Source organism: Pavona decussata, unplaced genomic scaffold (genome assembly GCF_977016875.1).
Source record: "Pavona decussata unplaced genomic scaffold, jaPavDecu1.1 SCAFFOLD_16, whole genome shotgun sequence".
Taxonomy (NCBI): Eukaryota; Metazoa; Cnidaria; class Anthozoa; order Scleractinia; family Agariciidae; genus Pavona; species Pavona decussata.
In genome coordinates this window covers 2,936,766-2,960,580 of record NW_028145439.1, presented here as the reverse complement: position 1 = coordinate 2,960,580, position 23,815 = coordinate 2,936,766, and the positions used below count along the sequence as shown (strand labels likewise).

The following is a 23,815-nucleotide window of genomic DNA, read 5'->3' as shown; positions in this document are numbered from 1 at the left end:
GAGTGGCATTTTTAATAATGAGCGGAAGAAGAATTTATAGCATTCCCATTTATTAAAACGCCTTGGGCGTTACGGGTTTGGTAATAATATTATTTTTTTAGTATAGTGTTTTTATGGGTGAAGAATTTAAATTGCCCTATTAAAAATTGCATCGAGTGCCTCGAACGAAAATTATTTTTCGTTTCCTCAATCGTTCACGTTTTCGAGCTGTTACCGGTTTGTGGTTTGTTGGCCAGACTACGAGTTACATTTAACTGGTAAGTCGCAAATAAAAGACGAAATCAACTTCTGTTGATAATAAAAATGACACAACATATAAATCGCACGGTGACACAATGACAGGAAAATAAAAAAAATCATGAGAATTGAAAACAACTGTTTGCCGTAATGAAAACAATTGCAAGCTACGATCGTTATTGCTGTGGAAACGGATCTCTTCAAAGTTTCCTTGAGTTTTCTCGTCATTTGGGGATCAAACCCTTTTTTCAAGCCTTTAGTGTCTCTCACGAAACTAGCTTGTCACTCCTTCAGTTTTACACCGTAACATGCAAATAAGCTCAACCCGCATAATAAATTAACCCGCATAAATTGATGACGAAATAGCGGTCAAAAATGATCAAATAAATAACACGCACATCATGAATAGCACTTTGTTGCTATCCATAATATAACACTTTCACACTCCGGGGTCTTCGTTTCATGATCTTTGAAACAGCAACCTTGAATCGCAGTGTCGAGGAAACTGACTCAAACGACTTTGCTCACGGTGACCCGGCGATACCAGACGAATTGAAGGTAGATACTCAATTTTCATCTCGCTCAATAGATTTTGTAAAACAACTGTGGGGTTATTCAAGAACAGATGAAAACAAAAATGTTTTTTTAAAGGCGCACGGACTGAAAACGCACCGTGAAGTCCCCGCAGCGTATTCTCATATTCTTTCTGAATCGTTGGATTAAGTTTACTTTAACGGGAAGATCAAGATGACATTTTAAAGTTTTAAAAGCACTTTGGAGATTGGCCGTGTTTTTAACATAGACATATGGTTAATTTGAATTTAATTGATCCAAAAAGGTGTGGTGTTCCTCTAAGTTAGTGGTATACCGACTATATACGTAAGACAAAATGTACTAATTCGCGACCGGTTACTTTATTCAAACCTAAATTCTCCGCAGAGAATTGGATTGACTGCATCACTCGCTAAAGCCACTTTATTTGTTTCGGTAATTATTTTTTTCCTATGACACCAGGTTTTTTTTTTTTTGGTTATATTTGTTTTGAGACTAACAGCCAAGAAGCCACAATGATGTGCGCGCGTCTGACCGCAAAAGCCAAAAGTCTCTCCTCTCTTTTCTATTTCGTGATAAACATTTCTGCAGCCCCAAAACACCTGATTAAACATCTTAGCGGATTGCTATTTACATCGTAAATCGGCAATGTTTCATCAAGTGAAAATATTGTCAGCTCGACTCGATTGTTATGGTTTGTCGGTCATTAATATAGCGATATCAGGCGGTTGTTTTGGTTTAAGGATGATATCAACTTCCGATAAATTCTTAGCTCTATTGATCTCGACAATGCAGTGGGTAAGAAAACAGTAGACTTAACTTAAAAAGAAGGCAGGAAAAACAACGCAAACACTCTCTTCAGCGGCGGTTTTAATTACATGACGGGCGCACTACGGATGCGATATTTTACAAAGTCAGGTAGACATATCTATTTGACAGTTCAGGCAGATAATCTTTTTAATAAACATATCATTTCTTATATTTTACAGAAAAATTCCAAATAAATGCCCTGGGCTTACATTTATTTAAAGAACTTTTTAGGGAGCTTAAGTTTCGGGGTGGGTTTCTTTTTGAAGGACATGGATGAATTCAGTGTTTCAAAAATTGGTTGGATTTTGCAATAAAAAACAGTTTGAAACACTAAGCCAAGATACCTCCCCAAGTCGTTTTGTACTTTTAGGGAACTCAAATCGATGTAATCCTGTTTTGGATAATATCAGAGTTTCAACCGGCGTGTGTAAACGCAGTGTTTTAAGCAATTAAAACACTTTCAAACTGAATTCAGATAATTGGGTTATCATGGTCAGAATATGCTTGAGCCACTCAAATCCAGGTCGTACAACAAACACAACACGTTGTCTTGTTTAGCCGGAAGAGTTTCAAAATTATGTCCATGCACTTAAATCAGACAGTTTCGTAACTTAAATTGAAGAGCAAGGCTTTTATTCGCCACAGTGAAACCGGCTGTCCGAACCTTGAGGTAAGTAAAATTTAAATAGGATTTCATTTCGTAAACTGCAAACCGGTAATGTTTTTTGATGTAGCATCTTCGCGCTGTGTCTGGACATTACATCGTGCATAGCAACTTTTTGTTAGCTGGTAGGAACTTATTCATTTTCTGATTTTGAAATAACCAGCTACAAATCCAATCCGTGACTGATCATTAGGCATCGAATCGAACGACAGATGATGTCACATTGTCCTTTATAGCTCAAGATGGTCCTTCAATATTTACCGAGTTTACAAATATCTTACGTGCTATGTGCTCTGAAAGCAATACACAGAAAAATTCAGTTCAACAAGCGTCATTGGACTCCTTTCCATTTTGCAACGAACGAATACCTATCGCCCGGATTGATCCCAGTCTAAAAAAAGGCAACTAAAACGTAACAAAGTCTTGCAGTTTCCTGCTTTGGTGTCAAGCACATTGGCAGCGAGTTTGATTGTTCTTTGGCAGTTTTTTTCACTGAACTGTAAGTAGTGTATAAAGCGAAGGCTGGTTCACTTTTTCCTTTGTCTTTCTTAACTTATTTGGGAATGATTTTGTTTTGATGGAACGAAAACATAAATTAACGTGAAATTTAAGGAACTGTTAGAATTCGCTGGGATGAAAGCGGAAGTACACTCTTTTCTTTTTATAAGAATTTATTTTATAAGAATATCGAGGCTAACATTTACGAAATTTTAAGAATATTTTAAGAATAAACCCGACGCTGAGATGTTTTGTGTTAAAAATTTCATATGTTTTTAACTAAACCGTATAAAATTCTTCCTTTCTCTAAACAGCAAAACTAGCCAATAAAACGATAAAAACCTGCACTAGCCAAATGACAGTCCGATGGTTATAACTGATCTAAGAATATTCACAAGAATATTTTCGGCTTAAAGGACCCTAGTCAGCCTCCGCCATTTTCAATGCCATCGAAATTATTGATATTGCATGGTGAAGTGAAATCTTATTGTTTTACTGTAAGTTGTGTTCCTGAAAGTATGTTTCATTATCTTTAGTAGTTTCACAGTGATTTCGTTCATTTCGACAAGCTCCGAATAAAATATAATAGCCAAACTCTCGCATATAAACAAAAACAAAGGTGTGGCTGACTAGGGCCCTTTAACATCGGCAGAAAGATAGGAATATTCAGCCTGGGCTGGAAAAACAATATTCTTATAAAAAGGAAAGAGTGTAATTCCTCAAATACTACTTTCAGTGCATTTGATTCGGGGAAAAACGTTCGATGAACGAGATTCTGGGACAAAAAGACCTATAGCAAAAATATTGTTTTCTTCGAATAAGCTTGTTCTATTCGATTCAAAAACACCGTAAGGGGAAAATTCAAAGCTTAAGTGATCTCTGTCCGCTTCAAATGCAAATATCTCGGTTCGGTTCACAAAAAGACTCGTTAACAATACAGCATTGTCCTGTTTATTTTACAACACCAGGCAAATATGTCCCTTTGCTGGGAGAGATATAACGAATGAAATAACATGCAAATAAACGTTTATTTACTTAGGTAGCCCCGAAGACCTCTCGCTGTTTTCAATCATTTTGATTCAATTGTTTAGAAACTCTATTTGTTTTGTCACACAGGGAACGGCGACTTCTGTTGCTTAGCTTAGGAAATGACATTGAATAATAATAAAGAAATACGATTTAACGAGGAAAAAAGTGTCACGGCACGCAGGCAAACTTCACTTTCTATTTTTGCGTATAGGACAACTAAAAATATTGCTTGTAGGAAAACTCAATCCTTTGAGAAAAAATATACCGTAGATCATGGTGTAATGAGAATTAGCTGTTCTGTATTTTCGCAGTTATTATAATGTTCATTAGCTATTTAAATCCAGTAAGAGGCGGAGCTGCGTTTGAACTTGAAGACACAAAGAAAGGAAATACCATTTTCGAACGAATGAATAACACAGTTATGAGCAAATCCTAAAATTTGCATTATCATTTGTCACCTGTCATGTGTTTTAGTCTTCCTTGTCAAATTGACAACGTTTAACTGCGAAAACCGTTTACATTGTCAATTCGCTTCTCGTTCTTGCAACCGAGAATCCTGTTCTTGGGCAATAGCCGACGGCAATAACCATTTACGCTTCACGTTGTTTATTTTTCTGCGTTGACGTTTCAACGTGCAGGTAAACTAATATCCTTCGAAAGTGACGCAGGTTTTTCTTTTAAGGGTGGAGAGGGGCTCGTTAGTATTCAGCTTTTTTCAAAGCGCGCTTGCGTCACGTTATCATTAACATTTGCCGACTACCTTTAATTAACCAAGAGAAAACATCTCACAGACCGGTGAATGGTTCAGTATGAAATCGCAATTGCTCTGAGGATTAGTTAAAATCTGAACTCAAGTGCATGATCAACCCTTTTCGTGTAAGCAGTATTGAAATGTCGACGTGACTTTTTTGTGATTGTCGAAGTGACGCCCGTGACAAACCAACTCCCCCGAAAAATCACCGGATTAAATGAGGTAGAAGGTAGGCCATTGTTAGGTCTGTCTGTCTTTTCAGATCAGTTTCGAACTATAATAGCTTCCTTTGGTATATTTTCAAATTTGGCCGCTTAGAACCTAGAAAGTCAATTAACTTTTGAATTTTTGAACGCTTTGCAGACGATTCCTTACTTTGCTCGTAAATTTAACCAATCATTGTCAACTGTGCAGCTTGGGTCGTGCCGTAAGCGCCAAAGTACACCGTTTAGCCTTTACTTTGTGACTTAACTCAAATATATTTCTTAATTTTCATTTGTAGGGGCTGCTGTCCTAATTAATGTAGCAGCTAGTACAAGTGAAATCCTCTCCGATATCCCGACAGAGTCATTTGATCCAAGTGGAAGAAGCAGTCGGAAGAACGTTTGGCAGTTAGTTTGTTGGTGGTGTTTTTCGGTGCGTTTTAAACACCTGTCAACAAACTTTTAATGAAAAATACTTATTTCCATTTGCCAGTGAAAAAGAGTTTACGTCACGCCATTACCACGATTTTGCTGCTCTCAACTGTCAGGAAAAACAATTATTTAGCTCGCTTGTTAATACAAAAGCCCACAGAGTAATAAATATTGCCTGACAAGCTGGTTTTTGGCAGATCGACTGGATATATTGCGAAGTGTTCCAAAGGACATTGGACGATAGTCGCAGTCTTGCAATTATAACAGAAGAGGAAAAACACCAGAAATTTTACTTCTAGCGACAGAAGAGGGAAATTAAGTTTTAATTGGTAGAAGATTTCTATTTTGTCAGGTTTGATATCACTGCACGCGTAGATGAATTCCACTGCGAACTCGTCGGGTGACATTCTTCCCGAGTTACGCACCTATCGGTACATAGAGCTGGCGTCCGCCATCATTTTGTGCATTCTGTCGCCGATAACAGTGGTTTCCAACGCTCTTCTGTTGACGGCGATTTACCGGGACCCTCTGCGTTGTTTCCGCACGCCGATGACATATTTCATAGCCGGCCTTGCCGTTGCTGACTTACTCACTGGAATGGCCGTGGAACCGATGTTTGCGAGCTACTACTTCGCCGATTTCGCCGACTTCCGGAAAAAGCCGAACGCTGTTTACCAGTTGCTTCACAGAATTGGCGGAATCATCTCGACAGTAACAATCAGTGTTTCGTTTTTCATCATTCTTGCACTGTCGGTCTGCCAGTACATCGCGGTTACATACCCACACCAATTCAAGGGAATGGTCACAAAGAATCGCGTGCTGGCATTTCTCGTTATCAGCTGTGTTTACATCACTAGCTTCTGTATGCTGCAGTTCAGTGGCATCGACCTTACTACCTACCTTAAAATAGACCTTATCATACACCCCACCCTGATATCGGTCATTTTAGTCGTCGTTCAAGTTATGCTCTTTACCTCCTTCAACCGTCATCTTCAACAGAGCTCGTCACTCCGTAACAAGGCTTCTTTGAGCAACGCTGTGCAGAAAAAAACATCGTACAAGAAACGACACAGCGAACGTCAATTCACAGTTATGACATTTCACCTGACCGCTATTCTCTTGGCTTCGGCCTCGATGCATATTATTGTCCTTTTCATTCACCTTTTCAGGACGCCCAAAAACATGGTAGAAAACATTAACATCCACATTGGAATTCGAATCAGCGATCTAATGCTCTTTGTCAAGGTCGCTTTGGACATTTTCATCTACGCTTGGAGACTTCCGTCCTACAGAAGAGCCCTTCGGTGTACTCTGTTTGGGCGCCAGGCAGCTTCACGGTGTTCTACCTACCGTAAAACGAGTGATCGTTCTACACTCGGCCAAGAGAGTGGACGAGGAAGACAAACCCCGCCGGCAGAAAGCACAACAGTATAAATTAGGGAGTTTAAGAAGCTGCTAAGGCGACGACAACGAGAACGTCACAAAACATTAGGATTTAATTAAAAAAACAAAGGCCCTGCACGTGCTTTAAAAATTCTGGAACATTTCTTCACCGTGCTCGGCCAAACAACAACGTTAAATGACCAAATTCAAGGTTCTGTGGAGGACGTGAGCACATGACGGTAAGTTTTCCATTCTCTATCTCAACTTGAATTCCTTTCCCACCTGTTCTGTTAAGTTACTGGATAGTTCAGCCACATTGACTGAAGTTGAACGAACTGGAATAATCGCAAAGAAGTGCAAGTAACGCGAACTTATATTTTTAAGGGACGTTTTCGTTGCCGTTGCCGTTAGTCCATATTGCCCTCACCAGTAGCAGGGTGTGCTACAAGCAGAAACTGGCGACACCTTCTCTTGTGACAGCTTGTCTGTTTTTCAGCTCCTGCGTTTAGCTCTTCTTGTCGTGTCTCTCAAAAACTGTCTGACGGTTTACACTCAATGAATGACATTTGTGAACATGATCGATAGGATGGACCGAATCACAACTGAATTTGAAAATGTCAAGTTCATGTCACGACAGCGTTGTGTCAACAAAGAATTGTTTCTAATAAATTTGGTTTCCAATCAGTTCAATTAAAGTAAATCAAGGACCGGTACTATACATTCGATTGACACGGACAATACGGCGTATCCCGTACAGGCAATTACAGGACATACAAGGATTATTAAAATCCCTCAAAAAAGACTGTCAGAGTTAACCAGAATAATCATATAGATACGTTTTCTCAAATAGATAGCTAAAACTATAAATCTAGAAGCGGAATAAGGTCAATCGAACGCGATTTTTAAACCATTAAAACTACAGTAAACGTCTGTATGTATGAATTTGTCTAAGTCATTAAAAAAGTTGAGGAAAATCCAGACAGAAAAATCGTGTTTTTTCCTTCTCATGTCTGGAGCATCACGCAGTGACAACCATAAAACTATCAGGATGGATTAATCATTAAAACAGACTCGTTTGACAACCACGGAGGCGGCAAAGAATAAATTAAATGAGAAATGTCTTTTCATCGGGATTTTCATTAACTTCTAGGAGACAATATTTACAAGGAAATTATTAAAAGTAATCGTTTAGAAGGGACGTAATAACTTAACTTGTCTCGAGACGTCTGATCATTTCTATAATATTCAGCTGATGATCCTAGATCCAGCATTCATAACTATGATGTCTGGCCGGGGTAGAATAACATGTCAGCTTCATTGAACACTAAACGGGCACTGTCACGGCGATTTTGCTGTACCGTAAAGTTCCGATAGTAACGACCCTTCGAAAGTAAAGACCCCCTGAAAGTAACATCAAAACTTTGTGGCTATTAATAAATCCCGAAAATAGCGAGCCTCCGAATGTAACGACCTCTCCGAAAGTAGCGAGTCCCCCAAAAAGGAGCGAGACCATGCAAGTTTTTTTTTTTATTTACTTTACACAAACACCGAATGCCTTAATTGTTTTCTAATCCATAGTCAAATTTTTAATGTACAATACTAATATCTTCGTGCATTGACAAATTGATCACGATAAGGCACTTTACAGCAACGGGAAGTCTTAAGCCAACATTCGTCCTTGACATCAGTTCACTGATGGCGTAATGTGAAAACTAAACTTGGTAGAATTTCGCATTAATTAACAACAGGAACGTTTCTTCAAATTAAAATTGAAAACTCAATATACACTGCAGTATAAAACCTATTGGTGTGTCATGGACTAAAAGCACTGAGTTTACCTTTCCTCCCGAGTCAGAGAAGAATTAGATTCTACATCGGCTGATTCATTCATGCGGTAGTCCGGTAGACCATCGATGTTTATTTCACTGTCCCTGCTACCAGAAATGGGTAGCGCAAATGGTCTTAATTCTGTCTGTTGTTTGAGCTCTGCGCGAATCATATAATTTTTCATTTCGGAGAAAAGAGCTAGCGCTAGCTTGTTTCATGGTTTTTGTTCCCCGAAAATAACGACCCCCCGAAAGTAACGACTCCCCGAAAGTAACGAGCCCCAAACGCTGCTACTTCTGAAAGTATAAACGAGGGTCGCTACTATCGGAACTTTACGGTATTTTGGTCAAAACTGCTGAAATTTTTGACAAAGAATCTTTTTTCTGACATGAAATTGCTATTAGAGCATCAAATGCACGCTAATAAGATGCATGAACTGAATGATAGACATCTCAAAGTGTCCCTACCCTAAATTCTTACTAAAACACAAATAATTCTGTCAAACATGAAGTCATATGAAAACGACAAAAAGGTCTGTCTTATATAAAGTACTCAAATTCAGGGTTAGGTGCATTTCTGGACATAAGTGAGAGCATCAGGAAGAAAATATTGGGGATTTCTTTGAGAAGGAACAAATTATAATAAGGTTTTAGCGACTTTTGTACAATACAAATTAAGGAAGAACTTGGAAAATTTGCAAATTTTTTCAAATTGTAATCCATTTCCATCCAAGCCATCCGTAGCGAAACATAACTAATACTAGTTTCTGCGCACTAGTGGGGTTATTGTTAACAAAACTGAACCACCGTGATTTTGACAATTCCGTCGATTCAAATATATTTTTTGGCTATTCATAGTGACACAAAACAATAGCTGACACTGCTTCTTTAACATTAAAATTGATGTTTTTAGCTTAGAAGTATCGGTGAGCGGACATCGATGCCATATACTCGATATAATCGATACTGAGGTTTCCTTTAAAAATATCGATACTTGTGACAAATATCGACTGTTTTCGATCCCTTTCGAAACTGTTCACGTGACTGCTTACTTGAATATTTGGAGGCTGCTTTTGTGCCGAAAACCAAAATTTTCTGTTTGGGTATGTGCTGTTGTACTGAGCTCGAGTTGAAGGAAGTATCACAAAATTAAAGTTGAAACACTTGTATGTTTGTGATATCAGGGCCCTCAGTGTAAGCCGTAAAAACGCAGCCTTTCTGAAATATACAAGGCAAAGAGGAAATCGCTCAAAGTAAACTATACTTCCCTTGCGTGTTTTCTTTTTCTGAAATCTCTATTGAAAACGTTTTCAGGGTTTTAGGCAACCGGAATTCAGGATGTGCTGGTGATGTAAAAAAAGAAGCGCGTACATGAACTGGTTGCTTATTAAGGGATTAAGGGCTGTTTGAATCCAAAAACAAAATTGATGGTAGCCACGCATTTCTAAGAGATTTAAGCAAGGGTCATTCGAAAGAGTTGTAAAATACATAAAAACGTATGACAATGTTATCCAAATTGAAGCTTAGATATCTCTGAAAAATGCTTGGTTTCCCCTAATTTTCATTTTGGATTCCAGCAACCCTTGCTAAGATCTGCTTTTCCCAAATAGCCTTAAATCGCGCAAAATATCTTTCTTTTAGTTGGCACCGTCCTTACGAAACCCGGGTATTTCGGACCATCCAGAGATGCGCAGAACGTATGCGCAGAAACAAAAAGAGACACCGTCCTGCAGCATCAGCACCTCGCTACCTTGATTCCCCCTCCCCTCTCCCTTCACACTTTTCTCTCCCCGCCTTAACAATCTAAACTCTTGGTAGTTTTGTGCCACTGCATACTATATAATACTGATATAAAAAAGCAAACTGAAGCACAAAATTATAACAACCAGGCTCTTTTATTGAGAAAAACTGTTAACACGTGGCAACTTGATATCGATATAAAACTACTGTTAAGATGCAGGCTTTATTCCCTTAACTTCCGGTCCGCTCCTGTGGGTTCATGGGATGGCTAGATTACTTCCGGTCCTTCTCATCTCCAAGCTTTTTCGCGCATTCTCCAAACCTTACGAAACAGCACAGCTTTTCCTCGCAGGTCTCGCTACCCAGCATGCAGCACGGAATAATAGGCAGACATTTTTTCTGAAATGAAAAAAATAATCACTAAGATAAGTGTTTCAAAAGGTTTGGTATTGGCACCGGCTCATAATATTACATTGTAAAAGCAAGCTCAATGTATTACATTAGGCCATCGTACCCTTGGCGCTTTGCGCCAGTTAAATGTATTCGCTTCGAATTCTGATTTGCTCGTTGTATTGTTTACAACTGTAACGATCGGCCAGAGTAATTACTTTGGTTTTAAGGTTTTGGTTTTACGACACTCAATTGGAAACCGCTCTAACTGAGGTAATAGTACATACCATTGCTGGAGGCAAATGTTTGATTCGTACACCTGCTCTGTGCAAACATATGCCAGTCCTTTTGATGCACTTCAGATGCTCACAAGCATCATCCCCGGCTCTCTTGTGACAAATAATTGCAGTTACTAGGCAGAATTTCTGTTTAAAAAAATAAAAATAAAAACAAAAGTAAGTTTTGTGAACACATTCAAAGAGGTTTTTCCACTTAAGATTAACAATGATCTCCTTCATGCACAAACTGGACTTTCGTCACGCTCAAAGCACCCTGAGTTGTGGATGGTTAACTCTTTCCAGATTTACCTAGTGCTCACAGAGACAAAAATTTCTGTTCTGATAAAAGAGTGCAGTCCTTTTGTTTTCCTCCACTTTACAGCAATTGAAAATGTACGCAAGTTTTGTTATATAAATAACATTTATAGCGTCCGAAAGAATGACTAATTTGAGTTCCACCAAGTCCCCTCCCAAAAATGGTTAAAAACACAAGCTCATGTACGAGGGAATTTTTGAAGGTTATTGCGCTGTGTTAAACCAAAAACATTTCAAAAAGATGGGCGTGTTTGATTAGATTAGTGAATAAAACCGAATGTTACAGAACGGTAATCAGTAATCAAATTCGCTATAACTGATCAGTACTTACAATTTTGGGAGGAATGCCGGTGGGAAAGCCGCTAGGCAGACGCCCAGTTGGCCCTGGTTTGAATGGATGTGGGTCTTCTAGCTTGACGATGCTGCGAACTTTCTTCGCCATCTCCCGATCTTCCATCTCAAGGTAGTGCATGATCGCTTGGGGATGATATTCCATCTCCGTCTCAGCATACACGGCCACTGCGGCGAGGAACAGCAAAAGTATCATTGCCTTCATGTTGACGGATGATAATCTGTGCTCTGGATAACACGATGCGCAAAGAAACATTCGCACCTGTTTTTATAGAGGACCGCACGCACTGAGAGCCTTACTGCGCATGCCACTTTAACTTCGCTCGGACAAAAGCTCTTCAGGTGTGTTTGGACAGCTTTGAAACTGTTTAACCCACCCCGTGACTGTTTGCGAACACTCCAGCCCTCCGAAATTAAATCCTTTTCAAAGTGAAGATGCAAACACAATATTTTGTGTTCCTGCTGTTGTTCCTTGTTTGATTAAGTAAAAAAGCAAGGGAACAAAGGCACGCACTTCGTCGCGTACAAATTAAAAGAGGTTGTGATCTTGCTCTTAATTAGAAGCATAAACTTCAAATATTTGATCAGTTTAAGTTATTACACTCCTTTTCTAGCTAATCGAAAACAGGCATCTCCAGCGAAAGATTTTATCAACACTGAATCTTTCACTACAAGAACCCAGAAACGTTCTTAGCCGCATTCCTACTCTACCCTGCCAAAAAGAATCAACTTATTCTGACTTTATTTTCGACTCTCTTTTAATTCTATTGTTTTAATTTTCGCCCAAACTCTCTTAGTTTCATTTAAACTTTTCTCAGTCTTTATGTTGTCACTCCCAAAGCTGCAAGCGCTACACTGCCAAAAATTGGGAAATAAAACTGGACGGCTTCCTTAAGATGATAGCGATTATTCTTAGTCTTAAAAGTCGATTTTTTTTGCAAGTCGACACTTTGTATTTGGGGTGTTTTGGATGAGCATTAACCGTTCCTAACTGTGTGAACTAAAAATGAAGTTAGACATATTTCTTTCTGTTGCGCTCTTGAAGAAACGGAGATGCAAACACAGTTAGTGGTATCATAGGCTCAAACATTAAAACTAAATTCCGTTTACCCTGATTCAACGGCAACTATTTATTTATTTATTTCAGGTTAAACAGAATTAATGAACAGGGCAGAAAAACAAAAATGGCAACGAAAAACAAGCTGACCAAGAATGTTTTACGCGTCTCTTTGTGTTAAATCTTTGAAAATACATCATCAAAATTCTGGTCACAGAAATGTCTGCATCCACACGTTAAACCTGTTTTTTTTTTCTTAAGCGATCGTTTAATTCAGAGAGGACGAGAAAATACTTGGAATGAAATTATCAGTTTTATTGAGTGCCATGAGGCCAGGACTACCGCTAGTTCCCCGAGCTTGCTAGCCCTGTGAAGGAAATTTGGATTGCCGAGGCATCTGGAGTAGAACACCAGTGTTCTAATCAACTGAGCAACGAGATCAACTGGGAGCTGGTCGTGGGATTTAAGTTATATTCAGGTTTATTCGCGGCAAAGGGGATATTCAAGTTCTGAAAACTGTGTGAGACGTAGCACCCATGTAATGCGATAGAAATGGAACGAAAATACCTTTATTGAGTGCCACGAGGACTTGTCTACTGTTCGTTTAGTTCCCCGGCTTAATAGCCCTGTCAGAAAATACTTTCCGTCTAACCATGGCGCTAGAAGATGACAATGAGATTCAAACCTCACTTTTCGTGTTTATCTAACAATGCTGACTCTTGCTAGCTGAATAGTTCTGTGTCAACTTAAAGTTTAAAGCCAATAAATTTTAGATAGCGGGTGGTGTCTTCGATAAACCCCTTACCGTAACATTGACATTTCCCCTTTAATGGCCTTAGCTCCCATGAGTCTCCTGTAGCTCAGTGGTAGAGCATCCGAAATAGTAATCGAAGGTCTTCGGTTCGACTGCTAATAGGAGCACTCGGATTTCCTTTTTTCCGAGTATGCCTGTATCACTCACTGAATAATACATAATTCTTAGTTTTCTACTTAATAGCAAGGTTTCCTATCTCTCCTCTTCACAAAATTTTGTCAATTTCATTGCATTTACGGTTTTTTGTATAGAGAAATTAAGTAAAGTTCTTCGAAATTTCCTCTCTTTTGACATCAAAATGTCACCTCGTCAGTATTTCATGTGAAAACGTAATTAGAAAGAAGTTTAGTGTAACTATAGTAATCCGTTTTATTGTTTTGCCTCGTGCAAACAACAAACTATTTAGTTTTATGACTTTAATTAAAGAGAGGTCGCAGAACAAAGCCATCCAAACTATTAATTTTTTAACACCAAAATTAAATTCTCGGTTCTACAACTTTTTAAACCTAAACTTAAATAAACCTTAAAAAAAAATAAATAAATAAACACAAATAAATGAAGCCCACACAAATCATCAACGAGGGCATAAACCAGTCGTGTTATTACCCGATCCGCATGCTAGAGGTACTGGTATGAAACTTGGCAACAAATCCGGAATTTGCAAGGGAAAACGGCAGGGTATTTTAGGAAGGTACAGTTCTAAGAACGAGAAATAGAAAATTTATGTCCACCGTACACTTCTTCGAAAGCCATTAACTTCTTTCTTTTCTCCCTTTATTTGTTATTTTATTCCTATGTTCCTATATACAATGTAAATACTATATCCAAGTGTAAATAAACTGAAACTGAAACTGAACTGAGAACGGTTTATACTCGAAGTAACTTAACTTTACTGGTCAGAAACAGAAGTTCTACGCCTTGGATTTTGGTTAAAAGCTGCAGAGTTTACATATTTATACTATTCCATTGGCCGATATGCCACACATCGACATTCAAATCCAAGTACAGTCAATTCCCTCTATTGCGGACACCCTCCGGGACCGCGAGTTAGTGTCCTTAGTAGCGAGAGTCCGTAATACCAGAAATTTACTTAAGTCAAACGTGTGTAATTACTGATATTTGCCGGTTATTTAGCTGCTGTCCGTATTATCGGGGTGTCCGTAATAGCGAGGTGTCCGCAAGGCGAGAGTTGACTGTGGTATGCGGGATGTTTGTCCCATGAACCTAGTTTAATGGGGGAAGTTCCATGCAAATTTGATGTCATTTCAAAACCCAAAAATGTTTGCCTGTTAACAGAAACAAAATATTTTATAGTATTGCTAAAATTACCACCCAAGCTCTCCCATTTTTGTTTCCCAAATGCGCTAAAACGGATCACGAGTTGTTCTTTCAATAATTGAGTTGATTAAATTTATTTCTTTCCTCTCGTTGTTCTAGAAATATTTTATAGCTAAGTGAGGGCCTTATTTCACCATTTTTAACAAAAGAGGTAAAAAAAAAACAATAGCCCTTTAATGGCCTTAGCTCCCACGAGTCTCCTGTAGCTCAGTAGTACAGCATCCGAACTAGTAATCGGAAGGTCTTAGGTTCGACTCCTGATGGGAGCACTCAGATTTCCTTTTTCCGAGTATGCCTGTGTCACTCACTGAATAATACATCATTCTCAGTTTTCTACTTGTTCGCAAGGTTTCCTATCTCTCCTCTTCGCAAAATTTTGTCAATTTCATTGCATATACGATTTTATGTCGAGAGAAATGAAATAAAGTTCTTCGAAATTTCCTCTCTTTTAACGTCAAAATTTCACCTCGTCAGTATTTCATGTGAAAACGTAATTAGAAAGAAGTTTAGTGTAACTATAGTAATCCGTTTTATTGTTTTGCCTCGTGCAAACTACAAACTATTTAGTTTTATGACTTTTATTAAAGAGAGGTCGCAGAACAAAGCCATCCAAACTATTAATTTTTTAACACCAAAATTAAATTCTCGGTTCTACAACCTTTTAAACCTAAACTTAATCAAACCTAAAAAAATAAATAAATAAAGACAAATAAATGACACCCACACAAATCATCAACGAGGGCATTAACTAGGTCGTGTTATTACCCGATCCGCATGCTAGAGATGCCGGTATGAAACTTTGCAACAAATCCTGAATTTGCAAGGTACAGTTCTAAGAACGAGAAATAGAAAATTTTTCTGCTGGTTTTTAAGCATTTTTAAGTCTATCAAAGAAAAAAAAAAATATTAAAAAAAACAACAACAAATTAACAACAAAAAAAATTGACAAGGTTCCTGCACTGAGTTTAAAAGAATCAAACGATAGAGTGTGTGATTTAGCCGAGGGCAGCTAGCTTGTGGTGTGCTACCTTGATCTATATTCCCGGTGTCGTCTTTAATTGGTACAAGGAAAAAACTCCTATGGCGAATTTTTCAGAAAAACAATTTGCAGTGCGAAAATTAAATTGGTAGACCATGGAGGAACGCGCACCAGTGCTAGCAGTCAGACGACATGTGGGTTCAAATAAATGTCGGTTACACTTGCAAGCAAGGGCTGGGCTGTGTTTAGACACCTCGCAAGCTCCTTTTCTTTAGTTTTGTTACTTGCAGTCGCTTCTCTCGTGTTCCCAATCTAATATGGCGGCTTTAATCACATCATTTTGGCACATTTACACATTTAACGTTTGCTCGCGCTCGCCCAAAGAAATCTGCCTGAACTGCAGGCTTGGATTAAATTTGTGAGGTTGTAACTACATAGCAGTAGATCACGCGGCGAAGATCGTGCTCACAGCACTTTCTAAGTGGCGAATAAACTTTCAAACTGAAGGAAATCCTTACGCAAAAAAGCAAAACAAAAGCAACGAAACAAACGATCACAATCTGCGCACACGAGGGCATATTATTTTTCTTCAATCAGATATGATTCACAAAAGCTTTTACTCCGCAATTTTACGATCGTTTCCAGAGTTTCTAGCCCAAGCAAAACTACTAAAACGTTATAAAAATTACAAAGAATATATTTGCGTATTTCCAATCCTAACTCTCATAGGAATCCTTTTCAAATAAGTACAAGCTAACTTTAACCCTTTAAGCCCTAACAGTGATCAGCATAGAATTTCTCCTTGTAATATCAATACTTATGCAACCCCTGAGGTCATGAGAATTAAGAATATGATCACCCTAGGTGGATTTTCTTGATATTTTCATAACTTCTCCCATTAATTTTATAAGAAAAGTATGGAGACAAAATGGGAGAGTTTGTTCTTTTATATTACAAGTTAAAGGCTTAAGTATCTAAGACCAACGGATGGCGCAAAGGTTAACTCAAAACTAACGTATAGATTGAAGGTAAGATAGAACTGCACTTTCCTCTCCAATAAATTATCTGTGGCTAGATCTCAATGAGTGTTGAAATACAAATAATCTTAATGATAACTCTCGAAAATACAAAAGGTGTTGACCCACAAAGCGAGCCGTTATTAACAATCTTCCAAATAAATATTTGTTCACTCCCGTTTGCGAAAATTTCATAAGTACCTCGTTTTTATGAAAGCTGTTAGCAAGTTACAAAGAAACCAACTTTTCGTCAGTGAAAAACGACGACATGCACAGTTTCGAGCAAACTGTCTCCATTAAACAATTTTTACTTTGTGTTTCACTTGGTTAATTTTATCGCTTAGTTATATGAGACTTTGATAGAAGGCGTGTGTTGTTTCCGTGCATGATTATTTTTGCAAATACCCGTGTGCAAAGTCATTAACTCATCAACAGCTTCAGTTAAAAAAAAATTAACCGAATAAATTTCTCCCACGACAGGAAAGAAATATTTCTTCGCTCAGGCTAAAAATAATTTTAAATCGTTGTCAACTTTTAATAACCTTCACTTGGATATCTAGAGTTCGAGCTTTGTGCACTTTAGTTGTACACCTGTGCAAATCTAATCAGCTTGCGCTTTATTTGATAACCACTACACACTTAAAATCTCATATCAGCGAACGCCCGGTAAACAACCCTGAATAAACAGTTGCCGGAAAAACTTTTCTTGACCTATTGTTTCAGCTCACGATTATAGATTTTTACTGAACAACAGCCAAGCTACGTCAGTCTTTGTGTATTCTATATAAGGAGCTTTCATTGCCACAAAATTACAGTGTTAATTGCACACGTCTTGAAGACAACATGAAGACTTTTGCAGCTCTTCTGCTTATCAGCGCCTTTGCGGCTTATCTGGCCGCTGAAGAAGTAGCTTTTAACAAAGCTGTTTTTCAATTCTTGGACGAACGGCATGATGAAAAAATGGCCCAGGTTCTGAGAGACCAGGGACTGCCCGAGGATACCTTGGTTGCCAGCGATCACCCCGAACCACCAGATTGGATGGTAAGTAAAGATGGAGTGATTACTTCTCGAATTGTTTTGATTTTTTTCTAACTGCAAAGATAGCTTTACCTACCCTGGAAATTAATCGACGAATACGAGATCTAGATATTAGGATAAATGTTAAATTAGAATTTAGGTTTGTATAAATTGACGTGTATGTTGCCACAGAGAAATTTCGAATTTGGATACTCTAAGGCGAGATTTTACCTGAATTTCGTCAAAAAAAGGATTTTTTGTTTTCTTTAAAATTAAAAACTTTAACCATTAAAGTTTGTGGTGTTACATCAGTACTTTCTCTCCCCGTAGTTCGCGGATTTTTGTAATTTTAAAAAGGTGGACGAGGAAAAAAAAGTCCAAAAACAATACGTGGGAGCAGCAATGGCGCGGTGGTGAATGCACTCGCCTCCAACAAGTGTGGCCTGGGTTCGATTCCCGGACTCACTCGGTGTCTTTTGGGGTTGATCAGTTTGTTGTTGTTGATTTTCGTCCTTGCTCCGAGAGGTTTTTCTCCCGGATACTCCGGGAAAAGCCAAAACCCAACACTTTTAAATTCCAATACGATCTAGAAAGTGGCCCCAATTAGCGCTCTTCCCTAAATACATCGACGCTTAAAAAGTGATTTTACGGTGATTATTCACACAAGTGTGATACCGTTACACCTTTAGTTGTGGGTAGTTATGGATTTACTGCTTTTCTCTTTATAGAAACCTTGTGTTGCTGAAGGAAAACTTTGTTGGCGCCGGTCGGGACACGATGCCTGCAAGAAGCTGGCCTGCATTGATAACTTCTTCAAGTGTGTCGTTGCAAAGCACCCAACTCCCCTCCCCACCCTTAAACCGCTACAGGTAATCATAAAATAGCAGAGATGTACTTGTTACTACGAAAAATACTGTAAGGTTATAATGGAAAACCCAATCACTTCATGTAATGACAAATAGTAAATGAAACAACAACAACGACAATAAGTATAAGGGAAATAGTTAATGCAAACAGTACCAAACAAATCCAGATGATTAAATGACCTCTCAACATACAGTCCATATATCTAAGATTTAGTGATATGCTTACCTCAAAGTTCGCATACAACTCCAGTACTGTAGCAGCTCTCGTAAGCTTGTAATTGTTTCAAAATTGTGTACCAGCCGCTATTGTTTTTAACGTTGGGGGTATTGATCTGTTGTTTGTTCTGTTGTTTTCTAGAAGAGTTGCAAGCAAATCACGTGAGACCTTATGAGGGCTGTTACATCGCCCATACAACGCGGTTTCGTGAAAAAAAGAAAACAAACAAACTATCAGATATACACGTATCAAGTTGAAAGGTCGAAGAGAAATTTAAAACGGCTTAAACTACAACACATTCACGAATAAGAGAATGACGTCAGTTTTCAATTGAGTGTTGTAAAACCAGCCAATCAGAACAGACGGAAACACCGCAACGAACCAATCAGAATTCTGAGCAAATACATGTAACCGGCGCCAACCCGGCGCGGGAAACTGACGCGCGTGACCAAGTCACGATTGGTTTGGATTTGCTCAAAAAGATGGCGCGAATTTTGTTAACCAATCACAGAACATACTAAAGCAAAACCAATGCAAATGAGAAATTACTTACTCTTTGGACACTCAATTTGAAAACCACTCTATGTTACTGTATTCTCAAACTACTTCCTCCCAATTGCAGAAAGGCTGTTTGATGCTGTTGTATTTGTGCAGGAAGCACAGTCCAACCTGTGCAGGTGAGCTCTGCTGTTTCGTACGTATCAAGAGATGCTTCAAGATGGCTGAGGGAAAACCAGAAGCGTGAACACCCGCATGCATGTTAAACTGTTACCATGGCAACATATAGTGAGATATCGATCAAGATGATGTGCAATCAGGCTCAATATTTTTTCTTTATTCCATATATTTATGTACTCATGCAGGCAACTTAGGAATAAAACTATCAAATCAACACCTCTCTGGGTTATTTTTTTGTTTCAGCTGTAGAAAATGTGATGGTCTGTTTCTGGCTTTTGGTCCCCATCGTTTCCGTGCCTCTCTCCCGCTCCTTCGCGTCTCCGGCGGAACTGTTATCTTTATTCATTTCAACATAATGCATTAGAAATAAATAGTTTAAATATAACGGAGAAAGGGCAAAAATAGTTTAACTAATACTTAGCCCTTAACAGACAAGGGTAGTAAATTATCACTTTTTGTAGGGAGAGAACGAAAGAAAAAATATAAATTATAAAGCATTCAAAAACTCATTAATAATTGCACGAGTCAAAAGCAGGCAAGAATTACCCATGCGTTGTTAGCTTTATGTTCCTGCGGATCATTTTTACCAAAAACATCGTGAAAAACGTTATAATGGCATTGCTCTCTTGTTTTTAGGAAGTGTCACGGAAATTTGGTGTCCTATTAAAAACTCAAAAACGTTCGTTTATCAACAGGAACCTAGAAATATTGCTCAAATTTGTTGGAGGTTGTTACCTCAGTGCTAGTGTACTAAGACTATTGATGAGTTTCTTTGGCCACAGATGAATGGGTTGGAATGGACTGTAGTTTTATAAAAAAAAAAAAAAGTTAGGCTAACTTTTTTCAAATTCCCCGTTTTCGTTTCCAAAATGCACTAGAGCAGGTAATGAAGTTGTTCCTCTCAAGAACTAAGTTGATTTCTTAATCTTGCTTTTCCAGAATTATTTTGTAACTAAATGAAGGTGTTGTCGCATCATTCAGTTTCACCACAAAAGATTTCACCCATCCTTTCACCTTTTTCTTCTTTTTTTCCTCCCATCATTTTTTCCACTTTAATTCGATGATCTCAGTAGAAATGAGTGGTTGATAATCCTAGTAAAATATGAAGAGAGCCAGATCAAGTAGGCCTATTATATATCCCGGTTATCTCGGTAATGTTGTGGCCGCCTACGGTTATGGAAACAATACAAAATGATGACCTGGTATTTGGGGCTTGTAACCGTTGATGAAAAATTCAATCGCAGAAAATATCAGGAAAGGAAATCAAATACTCAGAATTTCGAAGCATTTTGGAAAATGCTAGTTGGGAAAATGAAATAAAGAAGGGGTCATCTCTAATCACTCATCCCTTCTTATTATTTTTTACTTAATTTTACACTTAACCCTTTGGGAACCAACAACGCGTCTGAAAAGCACCTGGGAGACATCAGCAAGGCCAACAAGGAGTGAATTTATTGCTTCATTTTTGAACATTTTCACGACTTTTGGTCATTTTCACGGATTCGAGACCAGAAAGGAGTAAACTTATTGCTCGATTTTGGCTATTTCCACGAATTTGAGAGCAGAAGGAATTAACTTCTCTCTTGATTTTGGACTGTTTTTACGAATCTGAAACCAGAAAGTAATCAACTTTACTCTCGAGTTTTAGCTAGCATCGCTTTCTTGAGACCAAAAAGGAATGAACGTATCTACGGGTATTTTTTTATTTTCACGAATATGAAAATACCAGAAAGGAATCGACTGATGGCTCCCTTTTTAGCTATTTTCTCACAGAGAGCTGTGATTTATAGCTGATTTTTTTCCATTGTCACCAAAGTTAAACCACAAAAATGAAGTTTTTGCTCGATTTTAGACTATTTTCACGAATTTGATACCGGGAAGAAATAAACTTATTTCTCTATTATTGCCTAGTTTTAAGAATTGAGAACCAGAAAAGAATGAACACATTTCTTAATTTTTGGTCAGTTTCACGACATTCAATTCCGAAAAAGAAAAATGAAAGGCTTACTCGCGGATTTTCGTCCAGAAAGAAATGGCCATCTCGCTCGATTTGGAACTTTTTTCTCGAATTTGAGACCAGAAAAGAGTGAACTTATTGCCCTATTTTGGCTTTATTCACCAATTTGACACCTAAAAGGAGTGAACTTATTGCACGATTTTTCGCAATTTTCACTAACTTGAGATCACAAAGGAATGAACTTTTTGCCCGATTTTCAGCTATTTTCAAAAATTTGAGAATAGACAAAATTACTTATTGCCCGATTTTTGCCCATTTCCACGAGTTTGAGAGCACAAAAATGAACCTTTTGCATGATTTTTGGCTATTTTAACCAATTTGAGACCACAAAGGAGCCAACTTATCTCTCGAGATTTGGCTATTTTCAGGAAACAAGATTTCTCAATTGAAACCAAAAAGGAATCAACTTATTGCCCGATTTCTGGCTATTTTCACGAATTTGAGAGCACAAAGGTATGAACGTTTTGCCCGATTTTTAGCTATTTTCACGAATTTGAGGACCAGAAAAAAGTTTACTTATATATTTCCCAATATTTGCCTATTTTCGCGAATTTGAGTCCAAAAAGAGTGAACTAGTTGCTCGATTTTTGCATATTTTCACGAGTTTGAGCCCCGAAAGGAATGCATTTATCTTTCGATTTTTGGCTATTTTCTAGAATTACACACTAGGAAGGCATGAACTTAATGCTTAATTTTTGGCTGTGTTTACTAATTTGAGACCATAATTAACTTATTTCTCGATTTTTAACTGTTCTCACGGATTTTAGACCAGAAAGGAACGAACTTGTTTCTGGATTCTTGGTCAAAAAGTGAGAGCAGAAAGGAGTGAACTTATTGCTCGATTTTTTTCCATTTCAACGAAATTTAGAGCAGGAGGGAATGAACTTGTTTCTCGATTTCTGGCCATTTTCAAGAATTTTAGTTATTTCTCGATTTTGGGCTATATTTACGAATTTGAGACCAGAGAGGAATGAACGTGCCTCTCCATTTTTTTGCTATTTTCACGATTTTGAGACCACAAAGAATAGAACTATGTCTTTATTTTTGTCTATTTTCCCGCATTTGAGACAGAAAGAATTGAGCTTATTGCTCCATTTTTAGCTTTTTCAACTAATTTGGTACAAAAAGGAGTAAACTCATTGTCCGATTTTTGCCCATTTTCACGAAATTAAGCCAACTGAACACGAATCAACTTAGTTCTCGATTTTTGCAAGTTTAGACCAGAAAGGTATGATCTCATTCACGAGTTTGAGAACAGAAACAAATCAACCTTCTTCTCGATTTGTTCCAATTTGCGTCAGCAAAGAATAAATTTATTTGCGGATTCTAAACTATTTTTAGGAATTTTGAGACCAGAAAAGGAGTGAACGATTTTTACTCGATTTTTGGCTATTTTCACGAATCAGACCAGAAAGGAACTTATTGCTCGAGTTTTTGCTTATTTTCTTGAATTTGAGACCAGAAAAGAGTGCACTTATTGCTCAGTTCTGGCCTATTGCCACGAATTTGAGTCCAGAAATTATCGCGTGCAAGCTAGTAGCATGATCCCTTAAGCTTTGTACGGGAATCGAACGGGAAAGTTTCTACTTTTTGAAGGGATCAACTGGAAAGCAGTTGACGTTTACTCAACAAAATTACTTTACAGCCAACGAACACAGCTGATTTGCAATTACGTTAACACACTGGTGAACCGAATTCGCAAAGAAACCAACTTACAAAGACTGAAGCAAAGGTTGTTTCAGGTCGATTTTCCGGAGAATCTGTGATTGAATACTTGTCTTCCAATAGCTCAATAGATCAGAAATATGTTACGCGAATCTCTTTCTATTTTTATCTCGCGGCAGAGTTTAGCAAACGCGAATAGTTACGACAATATTGCTGGTCTGTCTACATTCTCTTTCTTTGTGCTAAGTCACTTGTGTTAATCCATTTTAATTATGTCAAGTTCTTCACATTAATTATTCTATTGCTTCTTTTCCTGTTGGTTAATACGTGATGACGCCACTCGCTTCTGATTGGTTCGCTATCAAGCTATTGTTATTTGCCTATATAAGTGCGACACCACCCGGATGGTTTGGGCGGAATCAGTAAACATAACGGATAGTATACCGAATGAACCTTCTTCTTTTGTTATTCATAGAACCCATTGATTTCCATAATACACTACAATTCAATACCGAATACAATTTTCTTTCCATCCAATCACTCTTCAACAAAACAAAACACAAGAAAACACGAGGCAAGGACAACACAATAGGACACAACACAAGCGAAATAAAATGGCAAAACATTCTTGCTCAAACCAAACACAACAAACACAAAACAAAGAAAGCATACCTAGTTTACAAAACACTACA

At 38.0% G+C, this 23,815-nt stretch overlaps 3 protein-coding genes across 5 annotated transcripts; 2 read left to right on the top strand and 1 right to left on the bottom strand.

The window, feature by feature from the left end:
* Positions 1-636: 636 nt before the first annotated feature.
* On the top strand, positions 637-7,625 carry LOC146487348 (uncharacterized). Of its 3 annotated transcripts, none has more exons than XM_085085744.1 (2): positions 637-795; positions 5,044-7,625. In XM_085085744.1, the coding sequence occupies exon 2, from the start codon at positions 5,552-5,554 to the stop codon at positions 6,608-6,610; it is 1,059 nt and encodes a 352-aa protein (XP_084941870.1). In that variant the 5' UTR covers positions 637-795; positions 5,044-5,551; the 3' UTR covers positions 6,611-7,625. The 3 variants fall into 3 exon arrangements, with proteins under 3 accessions (XP_084941870.1, XP_084941886.1, XP_084941878.1); XM_085085760.1 differs by lacking the exon at positions 637-795 and adding an exon at positions 1,248-2,269; XM_085085752.1 differs by lacking the exon at positions 637-795 and adding an exon at positions 1,248-2,762.
* Positions 7,626-10,261: 2,636 nt separating this feature from the next.
* LOC146487347 (uncharacterized) lies at positions 10,262-11,715 on the bottom strand. The gene is made up of 3 exons (XM_085085730.1): positions 11,440-11,715; positions 10,803-10,940; positions 10,262-10,524 (listed from the first exon to the last, which is right to left on the bottom strand). Exons 1-3 carry the CDS (start codon positions 11,713-11,715, stop codon positions 10,399-10,401), a joined length of 540 nt encoding a protein of 179 aa, XP_084941856.1. The 3' UTR covers positions 10,262-10,398.
* A 5,755-nt stretch (positions 11,716-17,470) lies between these two features.
* Positions 17,471-19,655, top strand: LOC146487346 (uncharacterized). The gene is made up of 3 exons (XM_085085717.1): positions 17,471-17,704; positions 18,409-18,549; positions 19,386-19,655. The coding sequence occupies exons 1-3, from the start codon at positions 17,507-17,509 to the stop codon at positions 19,506-19,508; spliced, it is 462 nt and encodes a 153-aa protein (XP_084941843.1). The 5' UTR covers positions 17,471-17,506; the 3' UTR covers positions 19,509-19,655.
* The last annotated feature ends 4,160 nt before the right edge of the window (positions 19,656-23,815 follow it).